The following is a 16,159-nucleotide window of genomic DNA, read 5'->3' as shown; positions in this document are numbered from 1 at the left end:
GACTCGATGATACAAGAGGTCTTTTCTAGCCTAGTGATTCTATGATTCTATGATTGTATTTCTTTAAAGTTATACAGAACATCAGATTTTCGGTCTCACGGCCCCGGGGAAGCCGGTGCTGGCGAGCCCCGGGCTCTGCGCACTGCGGGGCGAGTGGGGTCCGCGGAGGATCCTCCTCAGCGCCGGAGCAGGGCGGGTGGATGAGCTCGGCGGCTCCGCTGGCAATGCCTCGGCAGGCGAAGCGTCGGCGGGGCGAGCCGCGGTCGGTGCGCGATTGGTCGTGTCTGGCGCGCCGGGCGAAGAGGCGGTGCCGCCCGGGCCTGCGCCAGCACTGGCCGTGCCGCCCGCGGCAGCAGGTGAGGGCGGCCGCGGCCTGGACCCCGCAGGGCTTCCCGGGGACACGAGCCCTTCCTCCGGGGCACAGACCGCCCGCAGCTTTCCGAGCTCCCGCCCCGCCCTGAGCGGCGTTCCGGAGCTCCGCAGGGCCGCTGAAAGTTCGGCTCTTGGGCTTTTCCACCCGGAACGCGTTGGCCGGAGCCTGGGAAGGACTGGGAGCCGCGGGGGGAGGGGGGCGATGCCGGAGCCGGGGGGAACGTTCCGTGCCCCGCCGAGGTGAGGGCGGGAGTGCTGGAGGTGCTGCAGCCTGGAGTGGCTTTAGAGACATCCAAAGGGGGATTCCTGGGGGTGCTGCAGCCTGGAGTGGCTTTAGAGATATCTGGGAGGGATCCCTAGGGTTGCTGCAGCCTGGAGTGGCTTTAGAGATATCTGGGAGGGATCCCTAGGGTTGCTGCAGCCTGGAGTGGCTTTAGAGACATCCAGGAGGGGATCCGTGGGGGTGCTGCAGCCTGGAGTGGCTTTAGAGACATCCCAGAGGGGATCCCTGGGAGTGCTGCAGCCTGGAGTGGCTTTAGAGACATCCCAGAGGGGATCCCTGGGAGTGCTCCAGCTTGGAGTGGCTTTAGAGACATCCCAGAGGGGATTGCTGGGGGTGCTGTGGACTGGAGTGGCTTTAGAGACACCTGAGAGGGGATTACTGGGAGTGCTGCAGCCTGGAGTGGTTTTAGAGATTCCTGAGAGGGGATCTGTAGGGGTACTGCAGCCTGGAGTGACTTTTGAGTCATACAGGGGGAAATTGCTGGGTGTGCTGCAGCCTGGAGTGGCTTTAGAGACATCCAGGGGGTGGCTGTTTGGTCGGGACCCTAAGGAAGATGTTTTCCATTTTTGGCTTTCTGACTGAGGTGTACACCTTGCTTTCTGGTTTCCTATGAAGTACAGATAAGCGGCTGTTGCCGTGTTTCAGAACAGGGGAGTATTTTCGTTTTAGTGGGAGGACTAAAGCACTTTAGGAAAGGGTGGTGCACTCCAGAGCTAATGTGTTGTACAGCACAGGAAATCCAGGTGCTTCTGGAGCTCATTCCAGATACAGTGCTCTTCTTGCCAGTCTGTTTTAATTAGGCTGGTGCTGTTGTCACAGAAGCAATTACTGCTTGTGTTTTTTTTCCCTTGAAGCTAAAGTTCATTTTCCAGAATCACATGTATGATTTATGCAAGTTGAGAGACTTCCTTGTTTTTGGTTCTTGCCAGGCTGTTGCCAGTTGCTGAGTGGAGAAGAGTTTTCTATGAACTTCTGGTTGACTTTATAACAGCGTTTTTACTGTAGTGTGTGTGGGAGCACAGTCCTGCTGTACATTCAACATTTAAAAAGCAGTTTGCCTGAAGTAGTGAAGAAAAATTCCAGTTTTCCTGAAAATATGCCCTTGAAGGTATTTTCTGTGAACTCTGATGTTTACACACGTTCAAGTAATCTGTTGTTTGAAAAATATTGCTGAAACACACAATGGCAAAAAAATACCATGACTTACAGGGGAGCGGGATGCAGAAGCATTCCAGACTAAGACTCGACCTTAAGAACCTGATCAGAGTTTTTTTAAGGTTACGTGAATATTCGGAGAAACTCTGAGCTAGAGGTGCTTGCTATGCAAAGCAACAAGCAGAAGTCTACTGAGAAGTCATATGATTTTTTGACTTGTAGATACCATCTTTTGTGCATTTGTTGTAGGAGTGGTCAAGCCTTGCCACATGAGCTGCATGCAGCTTGTTAGCACTTGGAGTGTCACTTGGCAACCATGTGCTTTTCTCTGGACTGTGGAGGTTTTTAGTGTGGCTTCGTAGACCTTGGAAGATGTTCTAGTCAGCAAAATATGCCTGTATATTATAGGTAGCAGTTGTGGAAACCAGTATTTCATGAAGGAACGTGTATTGGCCGCTAAGGGGGAAGTAGGCTCATGCAGGGTTTTGATCCTTGGTGTAGGTTAAAGTCGGCTGTCACTTATAGTTTGTCAGCTCACCATGTTCCTGCTCTGTCAAACGTTTCACTAAGCCTTGCATAAACAAAGATGAAGGTAGTAAGCACCTTAGCCTAGCAGGCTAGAAGTGCAGGCTTAGTGAGGCAGAGTGGAAGAAATCAGGTGTGTATTGGGGTTAAAGGCTGTGGGAAAGTATGACCCACAAAGTCTTGACCATATGAAGGCTTTGATGCACAGGAAATAGGCTTAAGAAGTGTGGCTTCCCCTACTATTGAATGTGGTTTTGTTTCTTTTTTTGTCTGTTTTTCCTTAGTGCAGCTACTCTTGAAAACAAGTAAGTTTGGAGGTGTTAGATATGACAACAAATTAACCATGATTTGTAGTGTGGAGGGGAAGGAAGCAGTGTGCCATCAAAGTTAATCTTTCAGTCATGCTTTTTATTTGCGGTTTGTTCTATTTCTTATTCCGAAGTTAACCTGGCCAAATGACGAATATGTCTTGTGCTTGCTCCGGTGTGCATGTCTTCAATTTTCTTGTTACTAGGGCTGCAGCAGTCGCAGCATTGACAGCTCTTCTCATGAGCTGAAGTTAAAACCTCTTGATGATCAGCATGCATTTTCTGTTTGAAAATTGCAAGTTCTCATAAAACAGCAACTGGTGTGTGTTGTCAGGCAGTATAGTGGCTGTTTACTTACTTTGATTGCTCTGGATGTTTAACTAGGAGCTCTGAATTGCGTTCTGCAGATGTGCTGATCTCTTGCTGTTGACTAAAGAGGTCTTGAGCTTCTGACACTCTTGATCTGTGCTAGTAGCAGATGTCTGTGGTAGGTGGGGTGAATGTGCCCCCTCTAGCATCTAACATGACACCTCCTCTTCAGTTAACTGAAGATGTCCTGTTTCACTATGCTGTGTATAATCCATGTTGTTGAACTCTTCCCAGGGCACGTGAAATGGCCACAGATGACAAACAGTCTCCAACACTGGACTCTACCAGTGATCTACCTCGTTCTCCTGGTAGCCCATCTCATCTCACTCATTTCAAACCCCTGACTCCTGACCAGGATGAGCCTCCTTTTAAATCAGCCTACAGCTCTTTTGTAAATCTCTTCCGTTTCAGCAAGGGTAAGTGCTTCGAGGAATGTTTGTGGATGGATAGTGTGCGCTGTCTGTTTTATTGATGCCGTATGCTGCCGCATAAACTTATAAAAACACCTCTGAACACAGCAGCATCATGTCAGCAGGCTGGCCAAATGGATGGTGAGTCAGTTCTTTTGTGAGGGGTATTGCTTTTGGGTGGTATAGTAGAGCTTTGCTGTGGGAGGAGATAGCCAATGTCTTGCAGCTAGAAATCTCTGGCTGCCCATAATGGTCAGAGACATAGTATATAGCTTCTTAGCTGGGCATCTGAATTTCTTGTCTGCATGAAGTTTTTGGGGCTACCCTCTGCCAGCCTATACGAACAAAATGTGTTGCCTGTCTTTCCAGTGTAAGTTCTTACTCCAGATTTCCTCCACTCACCTTCCCGTGTATCTTGTACCTTCAGTTGAGTGATAGCTTTGCTGCAATAAAACAGTGTATTTACAGGAAGTCCACCCTTAATTTGCACGGCTTAGGTGTTCCCCATCTAAGTAGTGTGAAAGTTTTGTGTATTAAAAAGTGCTACTTGATTTTGGCCTTTGTGCTACTTGTATCATGAAACACATCCTCAATAGGCAAGCCCTTAAAGAACTATGTGAGTTTTTTGTTATGAAGAAACACACTGCGAAAAGCAGTGAATCATTGCATCTTGGTTTTGTACAAAAACTGCGAAGGTAGCAAACTGATCAGCTGCTTTTGTTTAGTCTTTTCGCTACCCAGCTCTGCTAACGTACTTCTGCGATGTTTGAGCTAGAGAAAAAAGAGCAAAGATAGCTTTGCTTTTGCATAAGCAAACTGATCTGTTCAGATACTTCTTATTCAAACTGAAAAATAATTACTTGCTATGACTGCTATTAGTTTGCATAGTAGAGAATCACCTGTCATTATTAATTTGTGAAAAGTAACATAAGATGTGGTCAATATTGGCTTTACTTGTTTGTCTGACAAATGTAGCTGGAGTCAGTGAAGTGTTGTGTTGAAAGAATGGGAAAACAACCTTGAAATGTAAAGTAGGCATATTACTGAAATCAAAGGGAAACTGTCCATATTTGATCCTCTGATGGAAAAGAGTGGTTTGTTTAAGGCTGCAGTAACTTTAACTTGACCTTGTTACTGGCTTCTAACATAACTGGAAAACTTTTCAGGGCAGAAGCTGATAATCAAGCGTAGCTGTTCCATATAGCAAGAAGAATACATGCTCGCCAGTTGTATTTTTAGATACTTTTCGCATTAGAGATGTTTCTGAAATAGCCTGAGCCTTGACAGACAAGTTCTATGTACTGGCCTGTTTCTATGTTTTGTGTGGTACTTTTAAGACTAAAAATTACTGTCTTTGTTTAGGTATAGTCATGATCCAAAAGATCTATTTATGTGAGTGTATTACCCTTACTTTTGCATGTGCTACTGCCTTTCTTTATCATGTCTGAACAGTAGGTTTCTTGCTTTTTTGTCAACTGCAGATGATGCCAGGCTTTCATCAGAAAGAGCAGAGACAGGACAGAGTGATCCACAAACATTGAGCGGTGGCTGGTCCAGTCCTCAGCATCCAGCCAGGGCTCAGTCTCTGAGGTCACCGATTCCTTACAAAAAACAGCTGGCTGGTGAGCTGCAAAGAAGATCTTCTGCAACGCTGGGTAATTTCCGCTCTGTGTGCTACAAGGGAATGTTGTACTAGCCAGTCTTGGTTACCTCAGAATGAGGTGAAAAGAAGTAAGCAAAGGTTTGTAGTCTAGACTGTCTAGATTGACAGCAGAATTTGGTGTCTGGCTGTGCTGCTTCTGTTGGTGAGGTCACAGTTTAACGTCAGAAGTGTGTTCCCTTCATCCTTCGTAGTGTTCTGGCAGGACACTGTAGTTGGGGCTCTGCTGTTCCGATTACAAAAGAGTCTGGATTGAAAGAGCCTGCCAGAACACATCCAATGTCTTCAAGTCACTTGAACTTTTATCCTGAAAATTTCTACTTTGTCTTGGGAGACTTCCATTTCTAAATAGGCACATGCAAACTATAACTTTAGAACTTAGTCTCATTAGGGTTTGTGTGTTGTCTTAGGTGTTTGCTTGTAGCTGTTTTGAGGAGACTCAAATAGGAAATTGAGTCTAAATCTTTTTGCATTCCTAACCTTAGAATTATTGCCAGGTGACATACTGAATCTCTTTTAGCTGGAACAGGAATTAAATGTGATTTCAAAGGTGTAACTGTGTAATGGCTTTATGCAGATCTGGATGAGCTAGTAAGTAGATTGCAGGGGTTCCTCCCGGGATCTGCCTGGTTGCTGTTGGCTGTTTTTGACAGCCTTGAGCAAACTGCTAAGCTGGGTTAAAATCCTGTGCAAGACAGTGTTTCCAAGAGTATAGTATGTAATGTGAACAAATCGAATCTCAAAGGTTGTTAATGTCTATGGGATTTTAAAGATATCTAGTCTTGGTAACCAGGCAAAAGTCTACTACAGAAAAGTAGCGTTTTCATTTCTTTTAGTCATTGGCATACTGTCTTAGTTGAACATATTCATCATCTTTTTCCTTGCCCCCTAGTGTTGTTTGTGCTGTTTAGTTGTACCTATTGCAACAAATCAATTAACATTTGTTTGGTGGTTTGTTTTTTGGTGTTTTTTTAAGCTTTTTCTCAAATGCGCTAAGAAGAGCAGTATGCTCCTGGCTGATTTGCCAGTTTACTTTACTTCGTTCTAAGTTACCCCTTGTAAGTCACTTGGAAATTATCTGGGGACTACAGGTTAGAAATCTTTAGGTGAGGGCAAGTTGTTCAGTACTCAGAAGGCAGAAATAATCTTGGTATTTGTTTGACTTCCACTGGAAGGAGGCACCCAGGGAAATGAGACTTAGTCTAAGGTGGAGGGGAGGACCTGTTACTGCTTATTCCAGCTCCTTTTCAAGGACCTCCATTTGTACTCCTGGTTTTGGATGCAAGTATACTTAGAAAAATGTGATGATAAATCGTCCTGGAAAGAAGTAAAGTTAGACTAAGCAGGGATTGTTGTCTTTTTGAAGAGATTTCTGTGATATTGGATACTGAGTGGCCTGACTCACTGTTGAGTATCTTTCCCCAAATAACTTTGGTGCTGTAACAAACATGAACTCTGTGTAATGCAAGTAAAAGTGTGCTGGATTGGTGAAGAGATTTCAAGGGAGTTTTTCACTTCATCCACTGTATTTGAAGAGGGGAAAAAATACTTGCATCTTCTCTCTACAAAAATTGGGCATTTTTTTTTTGAAGCAAACTTAAAAAAATTAATTTTCCTGCATTCTTGTGTCTTAAAAGGTGCTGAATAATAAGATCTTTGAGGATTTCTGAACATTGAGTGGAGAATTTTACTTCTGCCATTGCAGCTGGTGCTGAGCTGCACAAATAATTTTAGTAATCATTTTCCTATCTAAAGAATGAAAAGTATGAAAATAAGTGATGTGGTAAATATAAACACCTAGATTGGTAGGTCAGTTTACCCACTCAGTTTGGTGACAGTGTGGTGTCTAATCTAGTGGAATTTTCTTGCAGCCTTGCGTCTGCAGGCCCGTAACGTCTCTCTAGACTTGGCTGTTACTCAGATACTTCATAACATTGGCAAATGTCGTTAGTAAAATGCTTAAGTCCTTCACAAAGGTCTCCCTAGCCTACTTTTGAGCTTAAAAAACATGCCAAGCTTAAGTAAACTGAAAGGAATAAATAAATAAAAGGCTGCTGGTGCCTCTAAACAGTGGTGGAATTAAATTGCTCCTGAAGGTGCTGACTCCCACCCCATGTCTGTCCATTAGCTTGCATTGTTTGCACAGCAGATGTTCTCATTCCTCAGGGACCACGCTGGCTGACATCTGCAAGCACAGAAGCATGGAGGAATGGTGGCTTTAGTGAGAAACTGTCTAGCATCAAATATGTAAGATTTCAGTTGTGTGCTTCCCTTCAATACCAGTTACGTGCTTTATAATGGCACCTTACTGGCTTTTGTGAAAACAGGAGAAGCTGGTGGATGCCTGCCTTACATGAGACATGCTTTGTGGCTGAAGAGCCAGTGCTGAGACTGTGCATTGACATCTGTGCCCCCCTCCTGAGTGATCTATTGCATTCTTATGTGCTGGGGACTCTCTTCTACAGAGACAGTGGGCCCAGCTGGTTGTATTGGATGGCATGTGTGTGTCTGCTGTCACCTGAGTGTTTTTAGGGTGCTGGATTGAACTGAAATAGTCTCATACTGAGATAATGTCACAGTTTGCTAATCCAGTTTAAGGAGAACTAGAAATGCTGACCAATTGGAGAGGAAGCGTTGGTATCCCTGTCATGCAGGATAATGCTGTTAATGCTAGACAATTGTAGCAAGTTGGCAGTAATGGGGAATGGCAAAGGAGCTTAGGAGGAGTAAGGAAAGGCCAGTGATCATATGAGGGAGAAGAAGGCCTGAGGGAAGTACGTGGTGGTTACTGGGAATCATAAAGGACATGAAAATATGCTCTGGTAATAAGTCTTATTGAAAAAGATTTTGGAAAAGGAAAATTCACACGGTAAAATGAAGTTAAGGACAGCTTTCATGTACTTTAGCGTTCATCTGAAATGGGTCAGTGACTTGAGGAAGATGTAGTGTCTGAATTGTGATAGTGAACTTGAATATGAAATGATGGGCTTTGGCAGTGAATAACTGGAAGGCAATTCGTGTTGATTTGTGTTAGCATAACTGTGGCTTTTAAAGTGATATTTACTCTTAAAACTATGTAAAGCTCTCTGTTTTACCTTTTGTGTTAGTGTAAGGTCAGCTATCTTCCTGTAAATTGAAACCAGAAGTTAAGTTACACCAAAGCAGTTCTTACACTGTTTTTGACTCGTCATTCAATGTAAGATGAATGCTAAAATACATAGGGTCATGAAAGAAACTCTGGAAGAATATATTTCAGTGATTCAGTAATTGAGGATGCAGAACAATTGCATGACTTACAGCAAATCTTGCTGTGGCCACAGCTTACAAGAATATACTGAGTAGGTAATCAGAGCCGGAATGATATTGCAGGTTCCTACCCAGTAATCACAGTTCGGGTGGGGAAAGTAGGGAGAAGAGAGAAACATACAGTGTTTCAAAGGATGTATAGGTTTTGCCAAAGATCAGCAGCCACGAATACATACTGGAAAGATGAAGGCTACTGTAGAAATATGAGGAATTGTTTGTTTGTTTATTTATTTATTTTTGACTGTAGGAGTTATTTTTTAGCTTAAGAGGATACATACGTTAGAAATAAGTCAAATTGGAAGTCTAGGTGGAGTTCCTTTGGTGTATTGAGGTTTTGTTCAGTGAATGTGTGGATGGAAAGGAGATGGATAGGAAAAACATAATTGCTGCATAAACTGGTAGTCCTGAAAAGATGTGTTCTACACTCGTGTTTTTGTAGCATTGAAGGGCTGAGATGCAGCTGGCTCTTGCTTATTAAGTGCAAAATAATATTAAGTTAAAAATTACTGTCTCATATGAGTGTTTGGCTAGGGAGGAAAAGTAAATGGATGAAGATGTGGTAGAGTTGTGGACTAAGAAAGGGTAAGGACTGTATATGTCAAACCCATGAGGAAGCTGTCTTCCTGCAGTTGTTGTTGTGCTGGCTGGACAATGGCAAACAAAAGTTTGTGCAGCTGATCTGGTTGTTGTAAGAGATCAAATAACACTTAAATAAAGTTTAATTTTACTTTAAAAACCTAATTTCTTGTGTGTAATTTTAATTGTGGCTGGTGGGTTGTGGAGTTTTTTGGGGCTGGTGATTTGGCTTTTTTCGTGTGGGGTGGGCATTTAGGGTCTTTTTCTTTAGTAACAGATACCGAGTTTGACACTTAAGGCGTGCTAAAAAAAGCCTCCCACTACTTAAATGTGTAAATGTTGTCAACCCTCTTGGGGTCAAATGAGAAGAAGATATGAAATCTCTTCAGCAGTGCAACTCGTGGCAGTTGGGGTGGTCATGTGAGCGAAGCAAGCATAATGCTCTGATATTTTCCATGTTTGTGGAAAGGAACTGAGTTTTTTAGATTTAATGGCAAAATAAGGAAATACAGTTACAGTGCTGAAAATGTACACATCTGTAAATCGTGCATGAGAAAATGGCTGTAGTATTTATAGTAATGGAATTTGGATTAGGAGTAAGAGTTAACCTAAGATTGATACATGTGAATTCTTTTATAAGGATGGCGTTTTAGACATAGCAGCACGTCCTGTACTGCAGGAGCGATGACTTCTTATGTTCTTGCTATGCAGTGTGGTTTCTCCCAGAAGGGGAATTTTAATCTAAGAATTTGTCAGCTTCTCTAGTATAAACAGGTTACTGAAGTGCTCTTCCTGCTGATTATAGAATCGCAGAATGGTTTGGTTTGGAAGGGATCTCAAAGGTCATTTGGTCCACCCCCCTTACAGTGAGGAAGGACATCTTCAACCAGATCGGATTGCTCTGAGCCTTGTCCAACCTGGCCTTGAATGTTTCCAGGGATGGGGCCTTCACTGCCTCCCTGAGCAACCTGTTCCTGTGTTTTACCACCCTCATGGTAAAATATGTTTTCCTTATTTCCAATCTACATCCTACCCTCTGTTAGCCTGAAACCATTATCCCTTGTCCTTTTGCAGCCGGTCCTGCTAAAAAGTTTGTCCCCATCTTTCTTATAAGCCCCTTTTAAGTACTGAAGGGCAGCAATAAGGAGCCTTCTCTTCTCCAGGCTGAACAACTCCAATGTTCTCAGCCTGTCTTCATAGGAGAGGTACTCCAGCACTCTGATTATTTTTTGTGGCCCTCTTCTGGACCTGCTCCAACAGGTCCATGTCTTTCCTATCCAGAAGGCTCTAGAGCTGGACACTGTACTCCAGGCAAGGTTTCACCGTAGGGGTGTAGAGGGGCACAATCACTTTGCTTGACTTTTTGGGCAGCAAGCACACATTGCTAGCTCACGTCCAGCTTCTCATTCAACAGTACCTGCAAGCCCTTCCCAGCAGGGCTGCTCTCAATCCCTTCATCCCCCAGCTTGTATTGATACTGGGGTTGCCCTGACCCAGGTGCAGGACCTTACACTTGGCCTTGTTGAACCTCATGACGTTCACATGTGCCCACTTCTCAAGTCTGTCCAGGTCCCTCTGGATGGCACTCCCTCCTGCAGGCCTGTCAGCTGCACCACTCAACTTGGTGTCATATGCAAAATTGCTGAAGGCGTACTCGATCCCACTAAGTTACTGAAGATATAAACAGTACTGGTCCCAATATGCCCCCATGAGAGGCACTGGGACATAGAGCCATTGACCACTACCCTCTAAATCCAACTGATTAGTTGTCCACCCATCAAATCCGTATCTGTAATACTAAGAACCTGAAGAGGAGGCATAGGATCCCACTGTTTTAATCACATGACTCTAAAAGACTTTTGATCTCCTGCACACAAAAGAATAGCCCAGTTGTTACTGCGTGGCAACAGTTAACCCACTTATGCTAGCGCTGTCAGCATTCTCGCTGACATCAGTGCTATCTAAAGCAGTAAACAGAAAGCAGCCATGTCTGTTCTTGCTGTACTAGCGGGAATCGGAATAGAATGCTAGTCAGATGGAGAGCAGTGAAGCTGGTAAGAGACTTCAAACTATTCAGAAAAGTTTCTGGTGTAGAAAAGTAACTGAAAATGTTTAAATGTTCAGGTAAATACAGCACTGTGTTTGCAGATCCTTCTGGAGAAAAGGATACTATTTGTAACTTGTACAGCAATGCTTCAAATTAGTCAGCATTTTATAAGAAAAAAATTAACTGTTACCTTTTTTTTCAGGAGTCTCTGCTGTAGTTAATGAAGGATGACTGTACTAAAAGCTTGGCTTTTTTCTTATAAAATATCAAAAGAAAAACCTTCAAAAATGTGACCTTCTAGATGCATCTTATTCTGAGTTACTCTTTTTTAATAGAAACTGAGCAACTGAGTCCTCAGACTTGCTGTAGTAATTTGTAAGTAAGTTCAGGTTAAGGCATTGACTTGTACCAGTCCTAGAATGAATGTGAATATTGTTGTGATTCTTTTTTTAAGTACTAATGTACTAGAGGGCATTCTAAATTGAAAATTCAGTGTTTTCTAAAAGGCTGTTATAAGGTTTGTATGGTAGATTGAAGATAACTTAATTTCTTTAAAAGAGGTTTTCGTTCTCAGAGATCTTAAATTGATTCTTGTAAATACAGAGGATGGTACTTAAAATGTCAGTCAAAGCAAGCTGTCTGGCACGAGAAGCTCCTTTTGGGGGGAGAAGAGTGCAAAGGCAAGAAGCGATACTCTTGACTTCATAAAGTGTAAACATACATGAAGATTTCCGCTTCTAAGGGGGTTTTGTGTTGTGATGTGAATGTTGATGTATCATGGAAGAAATGAATGCTACTCTCCCTTCCCTTCCAGACAATCGAAGGAAAGTAGAACCGCCTCTTGGAGGTCATGATCCTCGAACAGCAGTTCAGTTAAGAAGCCTCAGCACCGTTTTAAAGCGCCTTAAAGAAATCATGGAGGGGAAAAGCCAGGTACTTCTTCTAAGGAATTTGTAGGCAAAACTATATAGAAACTGAGCTGTTTACTGGACTTCTCTGAGCTTCATTTTTAGATACATTACAGGGATTTTTTTCAGTTGTTTGAAGGATGAGTGAATAAACTAAAAAATCGTTGTGTTAGTGCAGGGGAAACAATTTAAGTTGATGCTGACTTTTGACATCTGTCATGTTGTGGGAGTGAAACATTGTAGTTGATCGGCTCCTTGAGCTTGGACCAGATGATCTTAGTTTAGACCCTTTCCCATTCTGCGTAACCTGATCTAGTATTACCTGATGGTTTTCTCCTTTGAAGGCTAGCTATGGGCAGGTGAAAAACATTGACTGTCACGAATTGTAATGAGAATTCTGGGGGTGAATTAAGTCTGCTGCTTACTGTGGTAATGATTGGTCAGCAATATTTGCTTGAAAGGCTTGTATCGTTAATCAGTTCTGACTCGGGCGGATAGGGGTCTGGTTGGTTGCTACTGACTTGCAGGTTTCACCTCCCTCTGCAGTGCTGAACCATGCCTTTAAGAGGAGGATCTAGTTGAGTAAAGAAGCCACAACTATTTATAAATGATCATATAAATAGCTGTGTCTGAGAGCAAGACATGAGCAGGCAAAAGTGAATTTAATTAAACTGAATTAAGAGGAAAAAGGCTTTTGGCTTGGTAGCTTTTACGTGTGGACTTTCAGTAAACTCACTTAGCTTTCAGTGCTATTCTGCTTGTAAGAGTAACTTTGCGTTGGTCGAAAAGGCAGTATTTCTGATGGTGAAACAAAAGCTTTTCATTGCAGTAAGCAGGGCACTGAGTGTGGTTCCTACTAATATTTCAGTTTGTGGCAGCTTCTGAAAGCCTGGGAGATTTTCAGACATCTTTGAAGCTATTGGAAAGATGCTCAGTTGGGATGCAGCGGTAAATGAATATGTCTAGGTCTGTCCCTGAAAGCGGTATGTTAGTAGTCAGCATGCTAACTTCTGTACAAATGGTAATGCGTCACTGCCCTTGACTCCAGCTGTGTCTTGCTTGGATCTCTCCAGGCTACAATTTCTTCATACTGTAAACTTGGTCTTTCTTTACAGGAGACAGAATCCTTTCCTGTTGGCTGTTCTTGTCACGAGTGTTGGCTCTGACTTGAGCAAGGCAAAGAGCTGGAAGGTGTCACCAGCAGTGGCTGGCTTTCTAAGCCAGCAAGTAAGGCAGGGGCAATGTGGGAGAGATGGTGGGCTTCTGCTGCTTGGAACAGCCGCTCTCTGTGTGGCAGAACCAGAGACTTGGCTTATCATACAGAGTTGCAGCAAAAACTGTTAATCAGCATGCCCTGCAGCTTTGCAGCAGTTCCTTGGCAAAGCTTGTCACTGCATCTTTCCCTTCTTGAAGCTTAGTGTTCATTTTAAAAATGTCTAGACTCTCTTGAATGTTAGGCTGCCTTGAGCAGTCTTTGACCTCTTTCTGTGTGACTTTTCTTGGTTGAGGACAGCATGAAATTGTTGTCTTATTGATCATAGCTGTTTTGGTCTCAAAATTGGTCCAGCAGCCATGTCAAACTTTACTTTGTGAACATAAAAAAATAAACCCCAATTCAGGGTATGTTTTTTTTTGGTTATGTGAAAATCAGAGTACAAATCACTTTTCTTCTCTGTGGTTACTCTCTTCTTGGGTTGTTTTGTGACAATTCTTGCAGCACTTTCTCTTCCTAAGAAAAACCTACAGTATTCAGTCCCTCTGAAAAGGCTTATTGCCAGAACTGAACTCTAGCAAAGAGTGTTTCACAGTCAGAGCTGTCATGTGAACATTATCACTTGTCTCCTTCCATGTTAATTATAGCCGGTGTGCTCAGAATCATAATTGAGAGACTTGTCTTGCTCTGTTTATAGCTACAACACCAAATGGAAGTTTTAACTCTGTTGTTTTCACGTCTTAAAAAACAAGACAAAAATTCCTGTGGCTGCACCTGTGCTGTAAATTAGTCTTTGTCGTTATCTGCTGAATGTGTATTCACAGTTATCTTCACATGGTAGTTAACCTGGAGTTTTGAAACAACATAAATGTGGGGCGCAGGCTTTTATAACTGTTTACTGACGTTTGGAAGAATTTCATAATATACCAAAACTTTTTACATGTATCTATAATCTTTTCAAAGTACATCCAGTGTTAGCTGTTGAAATGATCTTCCTGAACTGATAATTCCTGATAACTTAATTTACGCTCGGATAACAGCTTCACCGAATGTGTAGGTTTTGTGTGTTTTTGTTTTTTTTTTTTAAACTGTGCTAGTTGGGGGCCTGTCGGATGCTAGGAGCAGATGAGAGGAAAGAGCAATCAGCACTTCATATGTTTGTTTCTTCTAGACCTTTGTCTACAGCTCATGGTAGATAGTCATGATCTGCTTTGCTTCCATCTTGGATCAAAATGGCAAAGGCTTACTAGTTTTATTCTTGCAGTTAAGAACTCTCTCAGCCTTCTGGCTCCCTATAAAACCACAGAGAAAATCCTTTCTGTGCGTGTGTGTGCTTCTACACAGGAGTATGTGCGTGTGCACACACATATATTTGTATTTGTATTTGAAATTGTCCCTTTTATGTGCACAGTCTACAAAGGAATTGTGAATCTAAACAGGCTTTTTTATTTACCAAAAAAAAGCTTTTCTCTTGCTGCCTTCCCTTGTAGGACAGTGACTTGAAGCAGTACTGGATGCCTGACAGTCAGTGCAAAGAATGCTACGACTGCAGTGAGAAATTCACCACCTTCCGTCGGAGACACCACTGTCGACTTTGTGGGCAGATCTTCTGTAGTCGATGCTGCAATCAGGAAATCCCTGGGAAATTCATGGGCTATACAGGTAGGGTTTATCTGTTGAGAAACAGAACATTCTCTGTGTGCTCAGCTGTGTTTAGACAACTGTATTTTAGATTCTGACATCTGCCAACAGGTATCTAGTTGGGCTAGAAATAAGCAAAAGTAATCACACAACCTATTTCTACCAACGTCATGCACAGTGGTGGATTATGCCATGCCTGCTTATTTTTACTGGCATTATGTCCATGACGACAAAACAAATATGGCTACTATATAACAAGGATGTTCACTACAAAAAGTGCGCTCAAGTGAAAGCTGCTCCTAGTAATAGTATTTTTAAAATATAATGAGCTACTTGTTCTAATTGAGGGTAAGGGAAACTCTTTCAAATACTAGTTAGCAAATTCTGGATGTTTCCTGATGGAGGTAATAGTTTTCAGACATCAGCGGGGTGTCGTAACTGACTGGCTGTTGCTGTACCGTGATTTGAGTGTGCACATGTGGTCTCTCTCCCCGCCCCTGCAACCTGCCTCTCTGTTACTGATGATGTGTTATGCATAATTTGACTTGGAGAAATTCCCCGAGTATATAATTTATTGGGGATTCTGCCCTTTAAGAGAATATGAGAACTAGACTTAAACATGCAAAGAGGTTTTGAAAGAGGAAATCCTTCTTTTCACACCACTACAAACCTCTGATCCTGTAGGAACAGAGTACTGTTTGTTCCTGTTCATTTATACTCTCTGGTTCCCCTTTCCATAGGGGATCTCCGAGCCTGCACTTACTGCCGTAAAATAGCCTTAAGCTATGCACACTCCACAGACAGTAACTCCATTGGAGAAGACTTGAATGCTCTGTCAGATTCTGCATGTTCTGTATCAGTGCTGGATCCTGGCGAGCCACGTACACCGGTTGGGAGCCGTAAACCTAGCCGCAACATCTTTCTGGAAGAGGATCTAACCTGGCAAAGGTAAAGTGAACGGCTTCATGCTGAGGTCCAGAATCTTAGCTGTGTTTTCAGCCTGACAGCTGCCTGGTCAGAAAGCTAGTTGTTTCTATCCAGGAAGTGTAGAAATATATCTCCTGTGAAAAGACTCTAATCCTGTATTTGCTTCTAATATTCTTCTCTTCAGGTAGAGATGTGGAAAATCTTCTAGTGGAGCTTTAAATTATTTGCAGTTCTTTCTTTAACCTGTTAAATCTGTGATTCTATACCAGTGACAGAGCAGGCTTTTAGCTTCAGAGTTTAAAAAAACAAACGCAAATCTCATCCCTTTTAACAACCAATGCATCAAGAGGCAAGTCAGTGTAACAATAATGCTTTAGCCATCAGGTTTTGGGTTGAGCAAGAGACTCTAAGTGATGCTGTCTTTGTAAATAAGAGAGAAATGGTGGAAGTAACCACTAG

General features: G+C 42.8%; 1 protein-coding gene across 9 annotated transcripts in view; it reads left to right on the top strand.

Moving 5' to 3' along the window:
- Positions 1-299: 299 nt before the first annotated feature.
- The window catches only part of PIKFYVE (phosphoinositide kinase, FYVE-type zinc finger containing), a 67,226-nt gene continuing 51,366 nt past the window's right edge, over positions 300-16,159 (top strand). For 3 of the 9 annotated variants that reach the window (XR_008450513.1, XM_054070509.1, XM_054070513.1), the window contains exons 1-5: positions 3,247-3,428; positions 4,904-5,077; positions 11,826-11,944; positions 14,623-14,794; positions 15,514-15,721. Coding sequence is in view for 8 of the 9 variants with exons in the window: in XM_054070509.1 (XP_053926484.1) it covers positions 3,257-3,428; positions 4,904-5,077; positions 11,826-11,944; positions 14,623-14,794; positions 15,514-15,721 (845 nt within the window). In the remaining variant the exon portion in view is untranslated. Of the gene's footprint in view, positions 357-1,335; positions 1,764-3,010; positions 3,131-3,246; positions 3,429-4,903; positions 5,164-10,929; positions 11,019-11,825; positions 11,945-14,622; positions 14,795-15,513; positions 15,722-16,159 lie in introns of those variants that run through there. The other 6 variants (XM_054070506.1, XM_054070507.1, XM_054070508.1 and 3 more) reach the window with 6 other exon arrangements.

The sequence above is a fragment of the Cuculus canorus genome, chromosome 6 (assembly GCF_017976375.1).
Source record: "Cuculus canorus isolate bCucCan1 chromosome 6, bCucCan1.pri, whole genome shotgun sequence".
In the NCBI taxonomy this organism is placed as follows: domain Eukaryota; kingdom Metazoa; phylum Chordata; class Aves; order Cuculiformes; family Cuculidae; genus Cuculus; species Cuculus canorus.
The sequence above is the reverse complement of the archived record's forward strand: the minus strand, read 5'-3'. Positions and strand labels throughout refer to the sequence as shown.